This window comes from Camelus bactrianus, chromosome 32, assembly GCF_048773025.1.
Source record: "Camelus bactrianus isolate YW-2024 breed Bactrian camel chromosome 32, ASM4877302v1, whole genome shotgun sequence".
NCBI classification, from domain to species: domain Eukaryota; kingdom Metazoa; phylum Chordata; class Mammalia; order Artiodactyla; family Camelidae; genus Camelus; species Camelus bactrianus.
In genome coordinates, this window is record NC_133570.1 from 732,775 (window position 1) to 751,545 (window position 18,771).

At 57.1% G+C, this 18,771-nt stretch overlaps 1 protein-coding gene across 19 annotated transcripts in view; it reads right to left on the reverse strand.

Moving 5' to 3' along the window:
* The window catches only part of EP400 (E1A binding protein p400), a 98,472-nt gene that overhangs the window by 34,577 nt on the left and 45,124 nt on the right, over positions 1-18,771 (reverse strand). For 16 of the 19 annotated variants that reach the window (XM_074356408.1, XM_074356406.1, XM_074356405.1 and 13 more), the window contains 12 exons: positions 16,228-16,364; positions 15,072-15,241; positions 14,629-14,803; positions 14,399-14,535; positions 11,798-11,984; positions 10,301-10,467; positions 8,797-8,960; positions 7,756-7,998; positions 5,819-5,983; positions 4,275-4,436; positions 3,033-3,127; positions 2,312-2,583 (listed from right to left, as the gene is read on the reverse strand). In XM_074356408.1, coding sequence (XP_074212509.1) covers positions 2,312-2,583; positions 3,033-3,127; positions 4,275-4,436; positions 5,819-5,983; positions 7,756-7,998; positions 8,797-8,960; positions 10,301-10,467; positions 11,798-11,984; positions 14,399-14,535; positions 14,629-14,803; positions 15,072-15,241; positions 16,228-16,364 — 2,074 coding nt within the window. The remainder of the gene's footprint in view (positions 1-2,311; positions 2,584-3,032; positions 3,128-4,274; positions 4,437-5,818; positions 5,984-7,755; positions 7,999-8,796; positions 8,961-10,300; positions 10,468-11,797; positions 11,985-14,398; positions 14,536-14,628; positions 14,804-15,071; positions 15,242-16,227; positions 16,365-18,771) is intronic. The other 3 variants (XM_074356411.1, XM_074356409.1, XM_074356399.1) reach the window with 2 other exon arrangements.

An 18,771-nucleotide genomic window follows, 5' to 3' on the forward strand; every position in this document is an offset into this window, starting at 1 on the left:
AAAACAGGCAATGGCCACACTGCGGTTCGCTGTATTATTCTACTTCAAACGTCTCAAAGTTTCCCTTGATACAGGATTTTTTAAACGGGAGGGGAAAAAGTAAATCTAGACAAAGACCCATTCCCTTCACAAACATTAACTCAAGGGGAGAGGGCACAGCTCAGTGGTAAAGGGCACGCTTAGCAAGCACAAGGTCCTGGGTTCAATCCCCAGTCCCTCCATCAAAAATAAATAAACCTAATTACCTGCCCCAAAAATAAAAATAAAAAGTAAAATTTGAAAAATTTACTCAAAATAGATCACAGGTCTATATGTAAAATGCAAAACAATAAAAACCCCTAGCAGATCACACAGGAGAAAATCTAGGTGACCTTGGGCTTGGCAGTGACACCTTAGATGCAGCATCAGAGGCACAATCCGTGGAAGAATTAATCAGCTCAAGATTTAAAACACTTGCTCTGTAAAGACGACGTCCAGAGAGTGAAAAGGAAGGCTGCAGACTAGCAGGAAATACCTGCAAAAGACACACTTGCTGAAGGACCGTGACCCAAAGGATACAGAGAATCCCTGACACGCAGCCATCGGGAGACAAGCAACTTGTCTTAAAGGTGGACCCAGGCCTTAGCACGTGTTACCAGACGGCAGGTAAGTGTATGAAATGAAGCCCAACACGTGTGACGTCGGGGGACGCCAGCTAAAGCCGCAAGACACAGCACACACCCCTCAAAACGGCCAAACCGACACCGACGACACTGGCTGCTGGCAAGGACGCGGAGCGGCAGGAGCTCACTCACCGCTCGCTGGTGGGCGTGCAGGACGGCCATTTCTAACACAACTGAACACCCTTTCCCCGTATGAGCTAGCAATCACGCTCCTTGGGACTCATCCAAATGAGTTAAGAACTACGTCCACACACAAATCCAAGCAGGGATTGTGTCCTGCAGTAAGTGAATGGAAAAGCACGTGGAGGTGCATGCGGATGAGAAAATGTCACTCTGCACTGAAGGGAGGAGCTGTCAGACCACGAGGACATGGAGGAACCTCAAATGCACATCACTGAGCGAAAGCAGCCCATCTGAAAAGGCTGCCTACTGCGTAACTCCAACTGAGTGACATTCTGGGAAAGGCAGAACGGTGCACGCCATGGAAAGCTCGGTGGCTGCCAGGGTTTGGTGGGGCGGGAGGAGCAGTGGGTGCGCAGCCGGCGTTTTAGGGCAGTGGAACCGCTCAGTGCGACTGTGACGGTGGACACACGTCAGGGGGCACTGACACACGTGAACCTGCATGTAAGCTCCGGGTACTGATGCGCGAGCGTAGGTCCATCAGCTGTAGCAGAGGCACTACCCTGGGGGCTGCGGGGGCACAGGGAATCTCTGCACCTTCCCCTCAGTTCTACTGTGGACCTGTAACTGCCCTAAGAAGTGTCTCTGTTTTAGAAAGTTACCTGCAACGTCAGAGGAAGGAGAAGGAAAGAAGAGAGCAGAGACAAGAGGTCACCAACCCCAGACGCAGAAGGCGGAGGGCGGAGCTGTGGGTTAGGGGCCGGCTCACTCACAGCAGGAGAACCACCCCACTTTTCTCTTTCCCATTTCTCCAACCCTGATCTGAGGGACCTAAAGCAGACACACCCCGAGAGCGGAGCCAGGGCACAGCACTGCTCGGTTCCCCGCTGTAAACGAGTAAGACGGGAACCGCCGCTCAGCAGCACAGACAGAACAGAAGAGGGAGAGAAAACACTCTCAGGCTGAACCCGGCAATCAGGCGAGAGCAGGGCCAACGCCCCACGTAAGGACGCGGGCTTGGAGCAGCGCCTGGTGTGGCCGCGGGGCCGCAGCCGCCTCTGGACTTCAGTCTTCTCTCTTAAAGCCTGTTTGAGCTCAGCTCTTAAACACATTTTCTCATCAGGCAACGTTAAATCATTTGTGTGGCTTTTTAATCACATTTTTTTAAAAGGGCATAATGGAGAAAGCGGCCAGCAGCACAGCGGTATGGCCCCCGACCCCGAGTTAGCGGGAATGTGCTCTGCCCACAGGCGGCCCGCGACCGTCCCGACCCCACCCCCCAGGCCCACGCCTGCGGGGCAAGGACTCAGCCCCCGGGGTGGGCGCGGAGGCCTCCTGGGGAGCGGAGAGACCACCTGATGCCAAAGCTGAAGACCCCAAAAGGGACCCCAAACAGACTTCCAAGGGACAGCTCTGGAGAAACAGGAGTAAGAGGGACGTCCACAGAACGACGACGGGAGCTGCGGGGGTGAGACACGGCGAGCAAGCAAGAACACTCACAACACAGCCTCACACACAGGCCGCCCTACCTGTCGATGACGTCCTGGAGGGTCTCCTGACGCTGGGTCAGCGTCAAAATCAGGTCCCTCCGGCTTCTCAAGGGCCACGTGTGACGGCTCGCAGGCCCAGCCCCCTTCCCGCAACTGCCACCGGACGCCCCGAGCCAAGGCCCCGGCGCTCGGCCGGCCAGGGAGCAGATCCCCATCACATCCCTGCCGTAGACGGGGGCGCGGGAGCAGCGCCGCTCGTTGACAAAGTAAATCTGGTCCAGCCGTTCTTTCAAAAGTCTGGTCTTGTCCTCCTTTATGGAAAACAGCGATGAGAGTGGTTACTGAGACACGAGGCTTACTTGGCCTCAGCAAGCCCTGAGGGCCCCGCACACACAGACACGCGGGGCCTGGCTCCACAGGAAGCAGTGACAGGAAAGGAAGAAATACGTGAAAAGCATTTCCTGAGACACAGTGAACATCTCTAACGCCTGGAAGACGGGCAAAAGAACACAAAAACATGGGGAGGGGAAGGTCTGCATTCCTAAAGCCCAAATTCATTTCTTCTATTAAGAAATGCGTTCGTAAGATCAAAATTCTAGAACTCGGAGAGACAACGTATTTTGATACTGATGAAGCCGCATGGAAGCAGTTAAATACCACAGCCAGCCACTGTAACAAGCAGCTTCTGAAAACCAACTTCCGTGGGGAAGGTGTGGCCGCCGGGGCCGCGTGGCGCTGGGGCGTGAGTGCTGCACCGTACCTGGGTCGGCCCTCCGATGGGAGAGGCTGGTTTGGAGGCCCCTCCAGGTTCTCCTGCAGCCAGGGGGTTGACTGCCACTCGACCAGGCACACCCACTACAAATGCAAAAACCAGGGGTTGGAAAACAAAGCTACTGACATGCTCTCCAGACAGACCCTCTTCCTCCACCTGGAGCACCCAGCTGGCTGTGAAACCCCAGAACCACCAGTGAGGAAGCCTGCTCTCCAGCCACGGTGTGAGCTGTGCACCGTGGTCTGTCCCTCTTCTGTGGCGAGTGCCCAGCACGCACCTCAAACCCGCAGGGCTCCCTGCCATCATGCCCTCGTGGCCCTGGCACCCGCTTCCCTCAGCATCTCAGCGGCATCAACCCGGTCTGCCCGAGGCAGGGAGCCAGCACTGCCCTGCAGACCAGGACAGAGGAGTCCCATTGGCCACGTTATGCTGCATGTCCCGACAGAGACAGGACACAAGGGGCTATGAGAGAGGGTCTGAGGCCTGAAAAGGGGCTGCTTCAGGGCAGGAGCGGGGAAGGGATGAGGCAACTAGAACCCAGTGGCTGGACTGGCTCCGGGCTAGGGTGCATAGGGCCCTCTAGGGAGGGCGGCTAGCAGCTGGTGGCGGGGTGGGGGGGGTGCGAAAACCCGAACAACTAAGCTAATTGGAAGCAGAGCTGCCACCAGGTGACGCTAACAGGGCCCAACGGGGAGGGGGTGCAGGGACACCACCCCAGCTGCACCGCAGATGCCCCTGGGACTGGGGCTGAGCAGTGACGAGGGATTCGGGTTGGGAGAGGTCCCCGCTGCTTCTACACAGCCACTCCCTCCAAGTGCCTGCCCAGGGCCCCACGCAGGGACCCTGCGCAGGAACGCGAGAACGGGTGTGTCCGCGGGTCACAGCACACACTGCAGAAGGGAAAGGGTCCGTGACCACCCCAGGGGAGATCCCAGCACGGTCGCTGAGTGTGTTTGTAACATTAACAAGCAAATTTTCTCATGATTCCAAGTCTCTTGTTTGAGCAAAACCAAAAAATAAAAACCTAAGGTGAGTGGAGACTGGTTCTATTCAGCCAATACCTTTGCGGACAAAAAACAAAGAAGACAAACCCCGCTGAACCGGCTGCCGCAGAACCAGGCTCTGAGGCGCCACGCTCAGAAATCATAAACACCTTCCAGCTCCCTCAGAAGCAAAGAACGGCAGAACGAAGTTTCAAAGCCCAGTCTCCATCCTGCTCACACACCCTACCTGGTGGGGTCACGGGCGCAGGGCCGGGGCCGGGGCCGCCGGCAGGGGGCTTGCTTCCCAGGGCGCTCAGGGCCCCCGCCGGGGGCACGGTCTGCATCACCACGGGGCCTGGAGGTCGCAGGTAGGACTGCCCGGGCGCGGACACGATCTGAAGGACGCTGCCTGCAATCACACACACCCAGGCTCAGCCGCGAGCTGCGTGTGCCTCTGGCCCACGGGCCACGCTCACTCCCAACGCACAGAAACCCGGCAACAAACCGAAAATCCAAGATCAAGTTTACTCTGACAAGGCAAGGCGATGCAAAGTCCAGTCACTTGGAGAAAACGGGAAACATCCCATTCACAACAAATGAAAACAAGGAACACAGTCATTTTGCTTAATGTCAAAAAAAGCTCATCCTCTCCTTGCAGTTCCTGATCCCAGGTAACGCAGCAGGTGCCCGCTGAGGGCCCGTCACAGCTGCGCGAAGCCCTGAGCCGTCACAGGGGTACAGCCCCAGCTCCCACATCAAGCGATGGTGCCTGCCAGCAGATCAGGCTGAATGAAGAAACATCTAAACACTCGTTTTTTTCAACCCTTTGTGGGATTAAGTCTTTCCAACATCTTCTAGTGTGGAGATGTACTCCCCAAAAACTAGAGTCCACCAGAAATTTTCTCTGTGGTCAAAAAACTGGAGAAATATAGAATTAAACCAAACTAAACCATTTCTTGGCTGTAGGTTTCCTGGGGGCCTCCACTCCACTAACACCGTGTGTCTCTCCAGTGTCTGCGTGGCACACCCCAGGCCTGGCTGACAACGGAAGCGTCTGCCAGGCAACAGCCTCGAACGACACGTCGGGGCCAACTGCTTGGACCCCACCTGCGGACCCTAAGCTCCAGCTGCGAGGAACTGAAGTGACGGACCTGCTGCGGCCTTCCCCTGCGACTAACGTAACATTCCACCCAAACCGCATCCCGTTTCCCCCAAGCAGCAGTTACTACGTGAACACGCGCTCTCAGCCAAGGGCCTGGAGGCTCGCTTTGGTCTGCGAGTTACAGTTTTAAAATCTGTACCTGGGGTGCAGGGATACAGTTCAATGGCAGAGCACGTGCTCAGCACGCAACAGGTCCTGGGTTCAATTCCCAGTCCATTAAAAAAAAAATTTTTAGTAATAAAATAAAATCTGTATGTAAAAGAAAACAACTTCTCCTGCATAAACCGCTGCCCTTTGGCATTTTTAGGACAACCTACCTCACAATAAAATTGAAAAGGAACAAGCATTTCTAGTCTGATTTTGAAAACAGGAAACTTTTTTCAAAGGGCAGATTTTATTTAAAAAAACGAGTACCCTCTATTTAACATGTATCAAGTACCAGGCCACCAGGCGACTCACATGTCATCTCACTGGTCCTCCAGACACCTACAAGGTGAGACTCATGAAGGCACTTACAGGCAAAGCACCTGCACTCTAGAGGGGCCCAAGTCACAGCCGCGGGGGGCGTCGGCCGGCCGGGATACCCTGGCTAACGTCCTGGCGGGCCACCGCAGGCAGCGGGCTCTCACCTTGGAGCTGCAGGGGCTGGCCAGCCGTGAGCTGCCGGAGCTGGCTGTGGGACAGGGTGAACTTGTTCCCCTGGAACTGCAGCGTCACCGGCGTCTCCGGCTGGGCCACTCGGCTCGGCGGGCCCGCGAGGGACGCCAGCTGGGCTATTTTGACGACCTCCCCACCTGCAGAAACGCAGAGGGAAAGGAATTAAAACTTGTGGGAAAAGTTCACGACTGCTGCACTGACGGTCACTCGTGGTGCAGAATGGCTATCTGCACTGCACTGAAGTGTCACAGAAGCATCTGTTAGGTACCGCTTTTTAACACTTGCAGAAAATAATTACTTCAACGGAAGAGAGAAAATAATTAAAATTAACATCAGATCTTAACAGTCAACTGACTTAACCATAACTGGTAGAGATCTTAGATGATCAAATATTAATATAATTAACCAAACTATTAAGGAACATTTCGCTTTTCTTTCCAAACAGTAAGAAAGTCGCAAATACGGAACACAGCAGAAATGTACTGGTAATACACTTTGAACCTCTCATATCAACCTCTTAACTTCACAGAACTTTCAAAATGTGAAAAAGTATATGCCCAGTTCAGCTCAGAGATAAACAAGATTACGTCGCTACAGATAAAAGAGTAAATAGCTTCAACTACACCCATAACGTTTTCAAAATCTGGAAATGTATGTTAAAAGTACATAAATACATCACACTTTAAGATACATTTTTCACACTGATTTTAACTAGACTGTAGGATTCAATCTATTACATTTACCATGAAAAAACGTGACTTAACATTGCTTAGGAGGTTTTTTTTGAAAGCATAACTCAGATGGAGTCATATGCACCTCACTCAAAAAGGTACTACCTTTAGGATGTAACCGAATAACAGGTTTGAAGTTTTTTTCTACCCAATGGTTGATATTCGAGTCTACACGTTGCACCCATGAAAATTCATGCCAGAGTTATTAGTGATACAATGAACAGAACAGTTAGCAAAAGACTAGAAACACATCTATTTTGCCCACAGAAACTGTAAACAAGGAAGGGAAAACGGGAAAAGGAGACGCAGAGATCTGTGCACGGAAACCTGAACCTGCCCTGAGCCCCGCCCAGTCCAGAGAGGTGGAGGCAGCGAGAGGAAGGCAGCCCGGCCCCTCGTGCCCCGCTCAGCACAGCTCCAGTGGCACCGCCCATGGCACTCCGATCCCGGCAGATAAAACCAGACACATGCAAGGGCGCTCCTGCCTCGGGCAGTGAACCAGGGCAGGGACTCTTCACTGGCTGGCGATGGAAGAGAGAGCCTTGTCACGAGAGGAAACTCGCTGGAACTCAGGGCCTCCTCGGGACACCATCTCTCTCTCCCATCTTCCCAGGAAGCTCTCAGCACAACTTGTTATGCCGACAAATTAAGTGCTTCGGTGGCACCTGAGAAACAGGGCAGCCCTGGCAGTGTCAGTGAGGACACTTCCTACAGCAGAGCACACAGGAGCATGTACAAGATTTGGAAGGAGCTTGTCACCCTGGTCACAACAAAAAGTGCTATTAAGAAGCATTTGATAAGGTTGTGATGTTCTATCAGCAACTTACTACAAAACATCTCGCTTGAGCAGTAATTCATGCCAGGTTTAAGTTTGGTAGCAAGTGAGAGACTGAAAAGAGCTCACACTGCTTTCTTACTGACAAACCCTCGCTCGGAGCTCGGGAGGGCGGTGGAGCTGACGGCGGGGGCCAGGAGAAAGGACAGAGAGAGGACAAGACCCCGGAGGCCGGCCCTCCCTCTGCAGGCTGAGGGCAGAAAGGACAGCGTGGCGGAAGGCGGCACGGGACCCGGGGCTGGGAGACAAAGGGAGCGGACACAAGGCCCTTCGCACGCCCTCATCACAGCCCAGCGTCCTCGTGCAGAGAGGCGGCAGAACCCGGAGAGGCGAGGCCACTTACTGGGCAGGCGCGCCTGGGCCTGCGAGGTGAGCACCAGCCCCTGCGGCAGGGCACTCTGCCCGGCCGCCAGCGAAGGGGGCTGGGGCGGGGGCGGGGGCGGGCCGGGGGCGGAGGCCTGGGCAGCAGTCTGCGCCCGCAGCTTCGCAGGGTGGGCCGGGCCAGGCGCGGTGCTGCAGGTCGCGGCGGGCGGGAGTCTCGGCGCACCAGCGGGGGCCTGAGAGGTCTGCAACGGGGCTGCTGCCGCTGCAATCGATAAGTTCGTTGGTGCAAAGCCGTTAGCAGTTCTCAGTAAAACGCAGCTTTAAACCCGCATTTTAAAGAAGTAAATAAACATCACACACTGCCTCTCAAGTGAGGCGCCCTCTCTAAAACGGGGGCGGGGTGGTCTACAGAGTCAGAAATCCGGTGTTTCATCGTCGTTAGCTATTTGCACTCGGAGGTCGCAAGGCCGCCACGGGGTACATTTCTGGAGTCACTGGAGTGAAGTCACCCCTCCCGCGTGTCGTCAGACCCCATCCTAACCACCCCGAGAGGTGGCGCCCACACCCCCAGCCGCAGGAGGAGCGCTGGAGGGTCACACAGATCCCAAGAAAGTAAGCGCAGTGGATGTGACACGGAGGACCCCGCTGACGGTCACAACACTGTTACTGTTGCCTGTTCTGCCACCCAGCCCTGCCCCCCTCAGCAGGGACACTCAGGTGATGCTGAAGCGGCAGCACAACACAGAGCAGGCTCCCTCAGAAGTTCCATATCGCCCGCCACGTGTCCCTAGGCGAGAGAACGCTCCTGCCAAGGGATGCCTTCGCCGGCATGTCCGCGGCGTCTCCCCGGGGAGCGGGTCTGGTTTGGGCGGATCAGCTCAGAGACGTAGAGAGCCTGAACCTCGCGTGAGACCTGCACGTGGTCTCCTGGGCAGAGCCAGGGTGGATGGCCCCACTCCTGTCACTGCAGCAGTCACACGCTCCCATGGGGTCAGGGAACGTGAGAGGAGCGTCTTCCACATGAGCCCTGTGACACCGAGCACGCCCCCTACAGGCATACCTTTTGCATCGGGGTTTGCAGAGAACGTGGCGATGGGTGGCCGGCCTCGCACGTGGCCCTGTGGTGCGGTGGCCGCGGCAGCAGCTGTCCGGGGCGGGTGTGCGCTGGGGAAGGCCACGGTGCGCCCCTCGGGCTTCTGACCGTACTGCACAGGCTGAAACAACCTAGACGCCCAGCGGGCAGGCGGGAGACGAGCGCTGCTGAGACGCAGCGGCACGTGGGGGTGCCGCAGCGGGGCTGCCCACTCCCGTTCACAGTTTAAGGGGGCGGGGGGACCTCTAAATGCTGTGCGAAGCAGCAGTAGACCCCCTGGGACCCAGGGAGGAGGCACTGAGCACCCGAAAGCCACACACCCACCCCAACGCCCGGGCGACGGAGGAGGGAACGGGATTTTAATGTTTTAAGTTCCCATCAACATGGACGAGGAAAACTACACTTAACACACACGTTCCACGATGCTACTCTTCCAAGTGAGAGCACAAACGCGGTGGCACAGGTGAGGACAGAAGCAGCAGAGACGGCACAGGCGCCTGCCTGGCTCTACCAGAGGGCAACACGCTCCTCTCACGTCTTTCACCTGGAAAACCTCGATGGCAAGTGAACCGTTTTCAAAACCCTGTGCAACACACAGGTAGAGGCAGCCAGCAGGAAGCCACTAAACAAGGCTGGGCCAGCCCGGAGAGGACCGCAGCTCGCTTGCCCTGGCTCCTCATGTAACCGAGGGCTACAGGCTCCCACGAGCGTGGGCCAGGCAGCTGAGGCCAGGGTGGTCAGCTCCAAGTCTCACAGAGAAGAGGCAACAAGAACGATCTGCAATTTGCAGAGCTGACCCCTCTTCCCTCTAAAATACCTACTTCCTCTGTTCTTCTTTTAAAATGGAGCACGGAATTTTGCATACCTCCCACTCGATGAATCCAGCCTGTTCTGAACCATTCGTGTTTTAGCTCCACCATCTAACCTGCTCTGCTCCTCCCAGTCTCATGCCACCTGCAAATGACTGTTCCTGTTGTCTCTTGGATGTCCCTGATGCTGCAGTCTCGGGGAGAGCCCTCTGCCAGCCCTCAGGGCCCCAGCGCCACCCATTCCCACAGCGCACCCGCTGCCCTTGCTGTTGGACGCTGGCCACGCAGCTGCCAGCACACGGCACATCCGACCAGACGCACCTGACCCCCATGCATGACCTGCTCCCCACGCAGGGCCCTCCTACAGCCCAACACAGCCCAGAGCTGATAGCGGGGAGCAGCCAGCTGCCCAGCCCTCATGCACCCTTCACCCCAGAAATCCAGGGTGCTGGGCACTTCCCAGGAGCAGCAGCTAGGTCAGCCACCACACTCTGCACAAGCCGCAGCCCCAGGTCCTGTGTGAACTCATAGCCGGCGCCCAGTCCCCCCAAGGGGCTCCGGGCCCCTTTCAGCAGGGCGAGGCGGGATGTCACCCAGAGCCCCCAGGGGCCGGTTCACAGCCAGAGCCGCCGGTGAGCGGAGGGACGCGCTCCACCACACACCTGCTGGGCTTCAGCCTGACGGCCGCCGGCCTGCCCGGCGGGGGTGGCGCGGCGAACAGCTCCTCAAAGAGTTTCCGTGACACCTTTTTCTTACTCAGCAGTTCTGCCTCGTGGCGAGTCATTTTATTTTCTAAACCAACGAGATCAAATATAGAAAGGTCGGCTTCCTACGGAGAAAAAGAGAACAATCGTGCTCCGTGAGGCAGTAGAAGAAACGCCTAAGAGTCAAGGTGGGCCCCACGCCAGGCGGCGAGGTCCCCGGCGGCCGCCTCCTCGAGGCACTCGGCCCCGTCGCTAAGTGGGACTGCGGCGCCTGGTCATCCCGAGAGGCACTGGGAAAGGAGAGGCGGCGGGCAGCCGGACCGGCCTCAGCAGGGGCCGTGGTGGGGGGCTGGAAAACCCTGGTCTGAGCCGAGGGAGATGCCCGGCCTCCCTGAGGGGCTGGGGAGGGACCCGAGTATGCTGGTGCAGGTGTGGGGGGGTGACACGTGGCGTGTCCAGAGCCCTGGGGACACTCAGTCCTCACGCAAGATACGGGGCCCGAGTCCTACGCAGAAGCCCGAGCAGGCAGGACAGCCCCCGAGGCCGCGGCCCCGCCGAGACCCAGGAGCTCAGCACACTGTGCTCAGGGTCACTCAACCTGACCCAACCTCTTTCCTTAAAAAGTTTACTTTTGTAAACATGATTTTCACCGCCCCCAAATTCAAACACAGAAAGACATACGAGTACATTTTTTTGGCTGAAAAATATCCCATCTCCACAACCTAGAGATAGTTACTAACACTTGAACAGAAAACTTTCCACGCACGTGAAAATGGTAACAAGTGATGGATAAACAGGGAGAGCAAGAGCCCAGAGGAGCAGGACTCTCCGTGTCTCATCCACTGCTGTCCCAGAGGCTACCCTGCAGGCCCTCGGTATGTTTGCTGAACACGAGTGAAACACAGCAAACAGCGGGCGCCATGCTCCTGGGTGCAGGGGCAGCACAGGGCTCATCCCCAACGTCCACCTCACCCCCGGCAAGGGCCGTGCACCGCTACCCACCCCCCTGGAGGGAATGCTCAGCCTGGAGCCCCCAGTCAGTGAGGAGGCGGGGACACGAGGGGAACTCCAGGCCCTCAGCGCGCGCGCGCACACGTACATGCGCACACGTGCACGCACGCACATGCACACAGGAAGGGGGCGCCCCCCCAGGCCTCAGACCTGCGCCTGTGAGGCCCCAGCCTGCAGCTCTAACCGCTGCACTCCACCTGCTCTGCTGTTTCTCACGACCGCAGCAATGCAAGGAAACACCCCCCCAGCATTCATACTATGGGCTCGTCCCTGAGGGTCAATTCCAAAGCTGCTCTAGGTGGAGCAGAAGGCACGTCACAAGTGCCACTCGATGCTGCCCGGCATCAGGTGATTTCAAAATACAGGACAAGAGTCAACGGAGACGGTGGCCCAGACCCAGCTGAACAAGCCGCAGGCAGAGCCCACCCTCCGCAACCTCTTTACCTTCCAGAAGTCCACATCCCGCGCCTTCAGGACCAGGGAGGCGGCGCGGTAGTGCAGCGGCCCTGCCGTGTACGAGGACTCCGGGAGCCGGGGCTCCACCAGCCCGGGGTGGTTGCAGATCCGCTGCAGCCTCAGGAGGATGCTCAGCACGTCCACGAAGTGCCCGCTCTTCAGTGCTTCTTGGGTCCTGCACCAGGAGAGACACAAGCACCGCTCCGCTCCTGCCTTACTCCTGCCCCACTCCAGAATCACAGCCGGCACATTCAGCCCAGACCCGGCTAGGAAGTGAGTTCTGTTGGAACACTCAGGTCTAAATTCACCTCCACGTGCCCTCTGACCTGCACAACACCCCTCTGAAATAACATGGGCCAGACATGGGCGCTGCTGTCCATGCCTCCCTCCGGCGGCGGGGAAGACCACCTTAGCAACGGCATCGGGCAAAGCTCTAGGTGACGTCACCTGACCCGGGAGAAGAAAGGCCCTCGAGGTGCGGGGAGCGACCACAAGGCAGGGCAGGAAGCAGACAAGCTGCAGCTGGGTGCGCGGCCAGGTTCCAGCGCAGACCTCCGGGATGAGGAGGGGGGGGCCGCCCTGAGGGCCGTCAGAAAGCAGAGGGCACCAACCCAGGAGCTCCGGGTAGAATGGAGGGAGAGGGAGGGATGAGGAGGTGACCGAGAGGCCGGGCCGATGGAGCACCAACATCCCAAGACAGAAGAGCCTGGAGGACAAGCACGCTGGGGAAGTCACAGTGAGAGCAGTGCTGCGTGTGCTGAACCCGCACTGCTCAAGCAGCCACGGGAGGACGCGGTCAGCTCGGGTGACCGTGGAGCATGGAGCTCCATGAGCAGCCCTGGGCAGCGCGGGGCTGAGCAGGGTGGAGACAGAGAAGCAGAGGGTCTGTCTGCGGAGAGCAGAAGGGAAGGGGGCGGGGGACACTCGAAGACGAAAGATGTCTGTATGAGACACAGGAGCAGCCGCCAGCAACAAATGCAGAAACTGAGAATGGAGGTTGCTGGGGGGAACGGACTGATGATGGAGACCAGGAGGAGGTGATGCAAACGCGGGCAGCTCTGCAGGGCTCTCTGGGAAGGAGGGCGGAGATGAACGGGGCTGAGAAGAGGGTGAAGACGTTAGAATTGTGTGACATGGTCCCTGTGCAGAGGAAGGGGAGGGGCTGACCGGGAGAGAGGCTCAGAGCGCCCCCGGGACCTCAAGACCTTCGCATCAACATGCAGCGAGTCGTGCTGGCAGCCCCTAGGGAGTCGGGAACCAGAAGCTGCAGTGGGCCTTGACTCGACAGGCCCGGAGGGAAGGCTCTCCCTGCCGCTCCACCAGGAGCCGAGCCACAGAACACCTAAGCTCTGCGGGCACCAGCAGCTCCCAGATCCAGAGGCCCCTCCACTCACAGTGGGACTGGGGCCGTCACCCCCAAGTGCAGGCCAACTTCCCACAACACGCCACCAGAGAGAGACAGAGCAGGCATCCTGAGGACGCCGCGGGGCTGTCTTGGTGAAGGACAGCCGGGGGCCCTGACTCCACAGGAGCCCCTTACGCGCTGGCCTGGGACCTGCTCTGCACGAGCTGCAACCCTCCCCACTGAGCGCACTCCCCGTGGACTGGAGTCAGTACCTGCTGACGCATCTGACCGACAGTACGGTCTTTCTGCTCCTGCACAAGGAACATCCCCGACACCCAGGAAGGACGCTTCGTCACTGGGCATGCCGTCAGGGGTGGGGGCTGTCACAGCTCCTATTCTGGGCTTAATTGACGCACTGACTGTTGCCCGTGAGAGCAGCTAATCAAGGTCAGGCTGAGAAGCCGCGGGAGTAACAATGCACACTTACTTCCTGTCCTAAAATCTTCCAAAAATAACCCTACAAAGCAAGCATGGTGAGCACTGTTCTGACAATTTTGCCCTTAACAACACAACCCTCACAGCGCCACAGCGTCTACCCTCATTTTATATGGGGCTGTGCCCATGCGTCATAGTGAGGGAGCCCATCACCACAGCACCTCCTGAACCTCGGTCCCCCGCGTCACACCATCGCCCTCCGTGTTGCCCCCACAAGGGGTGGGCACAGGGCAGCCGGTGAGCAGCCTGTCAGTCCCAGCTGCAGAAACTCGGGGGCTCGCTACAGAATGATGAGGCCCTCAGGCCACGAGGATGAGTCGGGAGAAGTGGTGAGACTGCATGTGACTTTCCAGCCTCCCCCGAGGAGGGGCAGCACGGGCATCATGACCGAGGACGAGTGTAGTCAGTGTCTCCAAGGCTTTACCCTCATTTGTGTGTTTGTCTTATCAGAACTCGGGGACACAAAGACCACGACGGGGAGAGTCTAACAGGTCACGGAGGGGACCACAGAGAGGACGGGAGGGGGCCTGCCGGTCTCGGGTCCCACACTGGCGAGCACGGAGCGCGGCGGGGCCACCCACCCTGCCCCTCCCGCGCCCTCAGCCCCACATCCCACGTGAGGCTCTGAACAGACAGGTTGCCAGGCAGATGGCGTCTCCTGCGTGACTCTGAACCAGCATTGCAAGCCACCCTGAGCTGAGGGCGGGGCGGGAGGCTCCACTCGGCCCGGGCTAGCCGCCCGCACTCACCCTGGCTGCAGGATGACGTCCTCGTACAAGGCCTTCTGCCGGCTGGACAGGCGGCACTTCAGAACGTGCTCATACTTCTTGGTCAGCTGCTTCTCCACGTCTCTCTTAGTTCTCCTCAAAATAAAGGGCTGTGTCACCTGAAAAAGGGACGCTATCCGTGGTCTCCTTCCCGCGGACGAGGCCCCGCGCCCCACACTCACGGGAGCCGTGCCCCTCGGGGCCGCGCGTACCCGGTGCAGCCGGATGACCACCTTGTGGTAGTAGTCCTGGTTCTCCTCGCTGGGCGCACGCAGGGGCAGGTGCAGGTAGGGCCGGGACAGGCCCGGGATGAGGAAGTGCACCATGGTCCACAGCTCCAGGAAGGTGTTGTGCAGGGGCGCGTCCACGAGGAGCAGGCGCTGCTGACTGAACACAAGCAGAGACGGCGTCGGAACCCGTGGACGCAGCGGCCCGGGGCAGAGCCACCTGCTCGGAGCAGAGCCACCTGCTCGGAGGGCGCGCGGGCGAGGGATGGTGACTCTGACCCAACGGACAATGACAGAGGTGGGCGGGCGGGGGGGAGGGGGGAGGCCGGAGCTGACAGGCCGCGCTGTGGGCGTCTGCACCACCCCCCTTTCTCCCCGGGAGCCTTTCCGGCCACACCACCACCCGGGCCTGCGTGGGGTGGCCAGACCTGTGCAGGGCGAGCACAGCGCCCCAGTGCCGCTCGGTCAGGCCCTTGACGCGCTGCATCTCGTCGACCACCAGGCACCTCCACCGCAGCCGAGAGAAGGCCGCGCGGCCCCTGAAGAACTGCTTGTAGGACGTGATGCAGACGTGGAAGCTGTTGGGCTCGCTCCACTCCTGCGGCACAGGACACAGGACACAGGCCTCGCCCTCCGCTCCCACCGCAGGGCGTCTCCACTGCTGGGTGCCCCTGCCCCCACGGTACCCCCCCCCGCCCCTTCAGTGACTGCTCTCCCCGCACAGGAGCTGCACATGCTCCCTCATCTTTCCCTCCTGGAGCCCAAAGCACTGTGTTGGAAAATTAAGAAACGGTTCTGGGGGCAGTAACAACTGGTTTTGGAAAAGGGTTATTAGCACACAGCACCCTGAAGTACACACCAGCTTTCACAGCATGAAATCTGAGTGAGGGGAAAACATACTCAGAAAATGACAGGAAGTGTGAACATCGATGTTGCAACTGACAGCATTATAAGCTTTTTAAAAGCAAATTAGTAACCAGAGATAGTTAAAAAAAATACACCTCAAGGTGCTTTTTCAGTAAACACTACTCAACACAATACAGTCTAATAAAAGAAATCTCTTCAGTGAAAAACTGTGATCTGCGCCATACTTCTACCTACAATCTAGTACTACAAACTACTGGGCAGGGAAAAGAGTCCAGATTTGCTCTAGAATCTGTCCATCACAAATACTCCTAATGAGCACTTCCACGGGGATTACTTCACAGATTCATAATTCGGAACATGGTTGCGCCGTAATCTCTCACTTCTGCTTGTGATGATCAGCAGGTCTACAGTTTAAAAGGACGTCCAGAGACCGCTCAGTTCTGGGGGACGCTCGCTCTCTCCCTGGGAAGTGAATACGGGCCCCGCAGGGACGGAGGCCGTCAGCCCGGGCCCTCCCTGCAGGCAATGACTGGGTCACCAGGTGTCCTCGACTTCGAGGGGCTCTAAGCCCAGGGACAGCTGCAGGGTCTGGAATCCCACAGAGGAGCGACCTACGGTGATTCCACTAACAGGCACGCGCTGGCGTTCTGCGTCTGCCTTCCGCAGGAGTTCAGCGGGCTCTCTGCCTAGCTGAGCTTCAAGCTGAGGATGACACACCTGTCTCTTGGCCCTGAGCTCCCCGCGGCTGCCCGCGTACAGGAGCGCCTTCAGCCCGGGACACCAGCGCTTCAGCTCGAGCTCCCACTTGAGGATGTTACAGCTCCGCGCCACCACCAGGTGAGGGCCCCAGTTGCCTTCAAAGGAAAGAAGACACAGACGTTTCCTCTTTGAGTGAGACCCCCGGGCAAGTCCGGGCCACGGCACCCTGCCGGGCTGGCAGGCACGTGCGGGGGGCCTGGCGCACACCCACGGCCAGCATCCAGCCGGGGGCACCGGCGTCCTGGGGCCTCACGATGACGCAGCCCCAGAGCAACCTACCCCCTGCGGCTGCACTCGAAAGAGCTGCTCAGTGGTCGCTTCTCAATAAAATGAGTATCTAGTCAAAAACACAGTGACCCCTAATGAAGGCAGGGGGAAGACCACTCACCTACCACGAACCACGCTCAGAAGGGAGGAGAGCACCCAGACTGAAGGTCCCCTCCACCCACGAGCCCTGGGCCCTGCACCTGCCCGAGCCCCCCAGCCAGCATGGCCCACGGCGCACCACTGCGTACGGGCACTGGCCCAACGCCCAGGCCCATCGCGGTTCCCGGCCGCCAGTCAACTCACCCGACCGTCCCAGGACACTTCCAGTTTCATTCTTCAGAAAAATAAGGGTTTTTAAAAAATTATTAGATTAATACACACATAAATTTCAACTGCTGTATTATAGCCACCCAAAACAGAAGAAAATATTCGCAAACAATGTAATCAATAAGGGGTTAACATCCAAAATATACAAACTGCTCACACAACTCAGTAACAAAAAAGCAATCCAATCAAAAAATGGGCAGAAGACCTAAACGGACATCTCTCCAAAGAAGACATGAAGATGGCCAACAGGCAAGTAAAAGATGCTCAGTATCGCTAATTATCAGAAAAATGCAAATCAAAACGACAATGAGGTATCACCTCACACTAGTCAGAATGGCCATCACCAAAAAGTCAATAAATAATAAGTGCTGGACAGGGTGTGGAGAAAAGGGAACCCTCTTACACTGTGGGTAGGAATGTAGTTTGGTGTAGTCACTACGGAAAACAGTATGGAGATTCCTTAATAAGACTAAAAACAGAACTACCATATATTCCAGCAATCCCAGTCCCAGCAGAGAAAGCTCTGCTTTGAGAAGATACACACACCGCAGTGTTCACGCCAGCACTATTCACAGTATCCAAGACATGGAAGCAACTTAAATGCCCATCAACAGAGGACTGGATACAGATGACACAGTGTATTTATACACTGGACTACTACTCAGCCATAAAAAAAGAATAAAACATTGCCATTCGCAGCAACTTGGATGAATCTGGAGATCGTTATACTGAGTGAAGAAAGTCAGACAAAGACAAACACCATATGGTATCACTTACATGTGGAACCTCAAAAGTAAAACAAATGGATCTACATACAAAACAGGCTCATAGACACAAAAAACAAACTTGCGGTTACCAAAGGGAAGAGGGGACAAATGAGGAGTCTGGGATCGGCAGCTACAACTAGCGCACACACAACAGACAAGCAGCAAGGTCCTACTGCCCAGCACAGGGAACTATACCCAGCATCTCGTAATAACCCATAACGGAAAACAATCTGAAAATAAAAATGTGTATATACATAACACGGAATCACTTTGCTTTGCCCCTAAAACTAACACAATACAGAAAGTCAACTATACTTCAATAAACAAAGAGAACCACCCAAGAGCAAAATGGACAAGCAGACAGAAACTTCACGAAGGAAAGAGTACCAACAGAAAATAAAGTCACAAACAGGGACCACCTCACGAGCAGGGAAATGCTGGCCAACCCCAGGTGCCGGTTCTCCCCAGTGAGAGGCAGGATGTTCTTTCCCACTAGAATTTAGCACACCGCCCCATTTCTGGAGAGGAACAAAGCATCTATATGTGTGTTTGTGAACGCGCCTGTTTAACACTTGGGCGAAGCAAGGCAGGGCACACAGCAGGCACCCTGAGCGGTCACCACTGCGAATGGAAGGAGGTGGACTGCAGCAGACTACTCTTTTTTTCTTTAACTTTAAATAGCAAAAGAAAACAGTTGAGTTTGGGAGCGACTTTCACTGTGTAAACAAGTCTCCTGGAGTGAGCCCCACTACGCCTGAAGCACCAGGGAGTCTGGTTTGACGGTTACACAGCGATGAGGAACCCGAGGACAGTGGCCGCACGGGATGGGGGACAGACAAGAAGCCATGTTCCAGGGGACACACAGGTGTGGTGTCTGCGGTGCATCCATGTGTGGAAGTGGAGCAGGCGGCACACGGGCCTCGTCCTTCAGAGCCAGCGCATCAGCCCTGCCGTCCCAACAGTCAGCTGCCCGGCGGCGGGCCCTCCAGGTCTGCCCCTGGTGGAGTCCACCGAGTGACTCCTCAGGCCGGCACCAAGCAGATCTCTCATGAGGAAGAGCCAGGCCCCGCAGCCGGCGAGGCCCCCCGCCCCAGTCAGCCGACAACCCTCCTGGCCCTCGTACTCCTGCCACCAAGCTGCC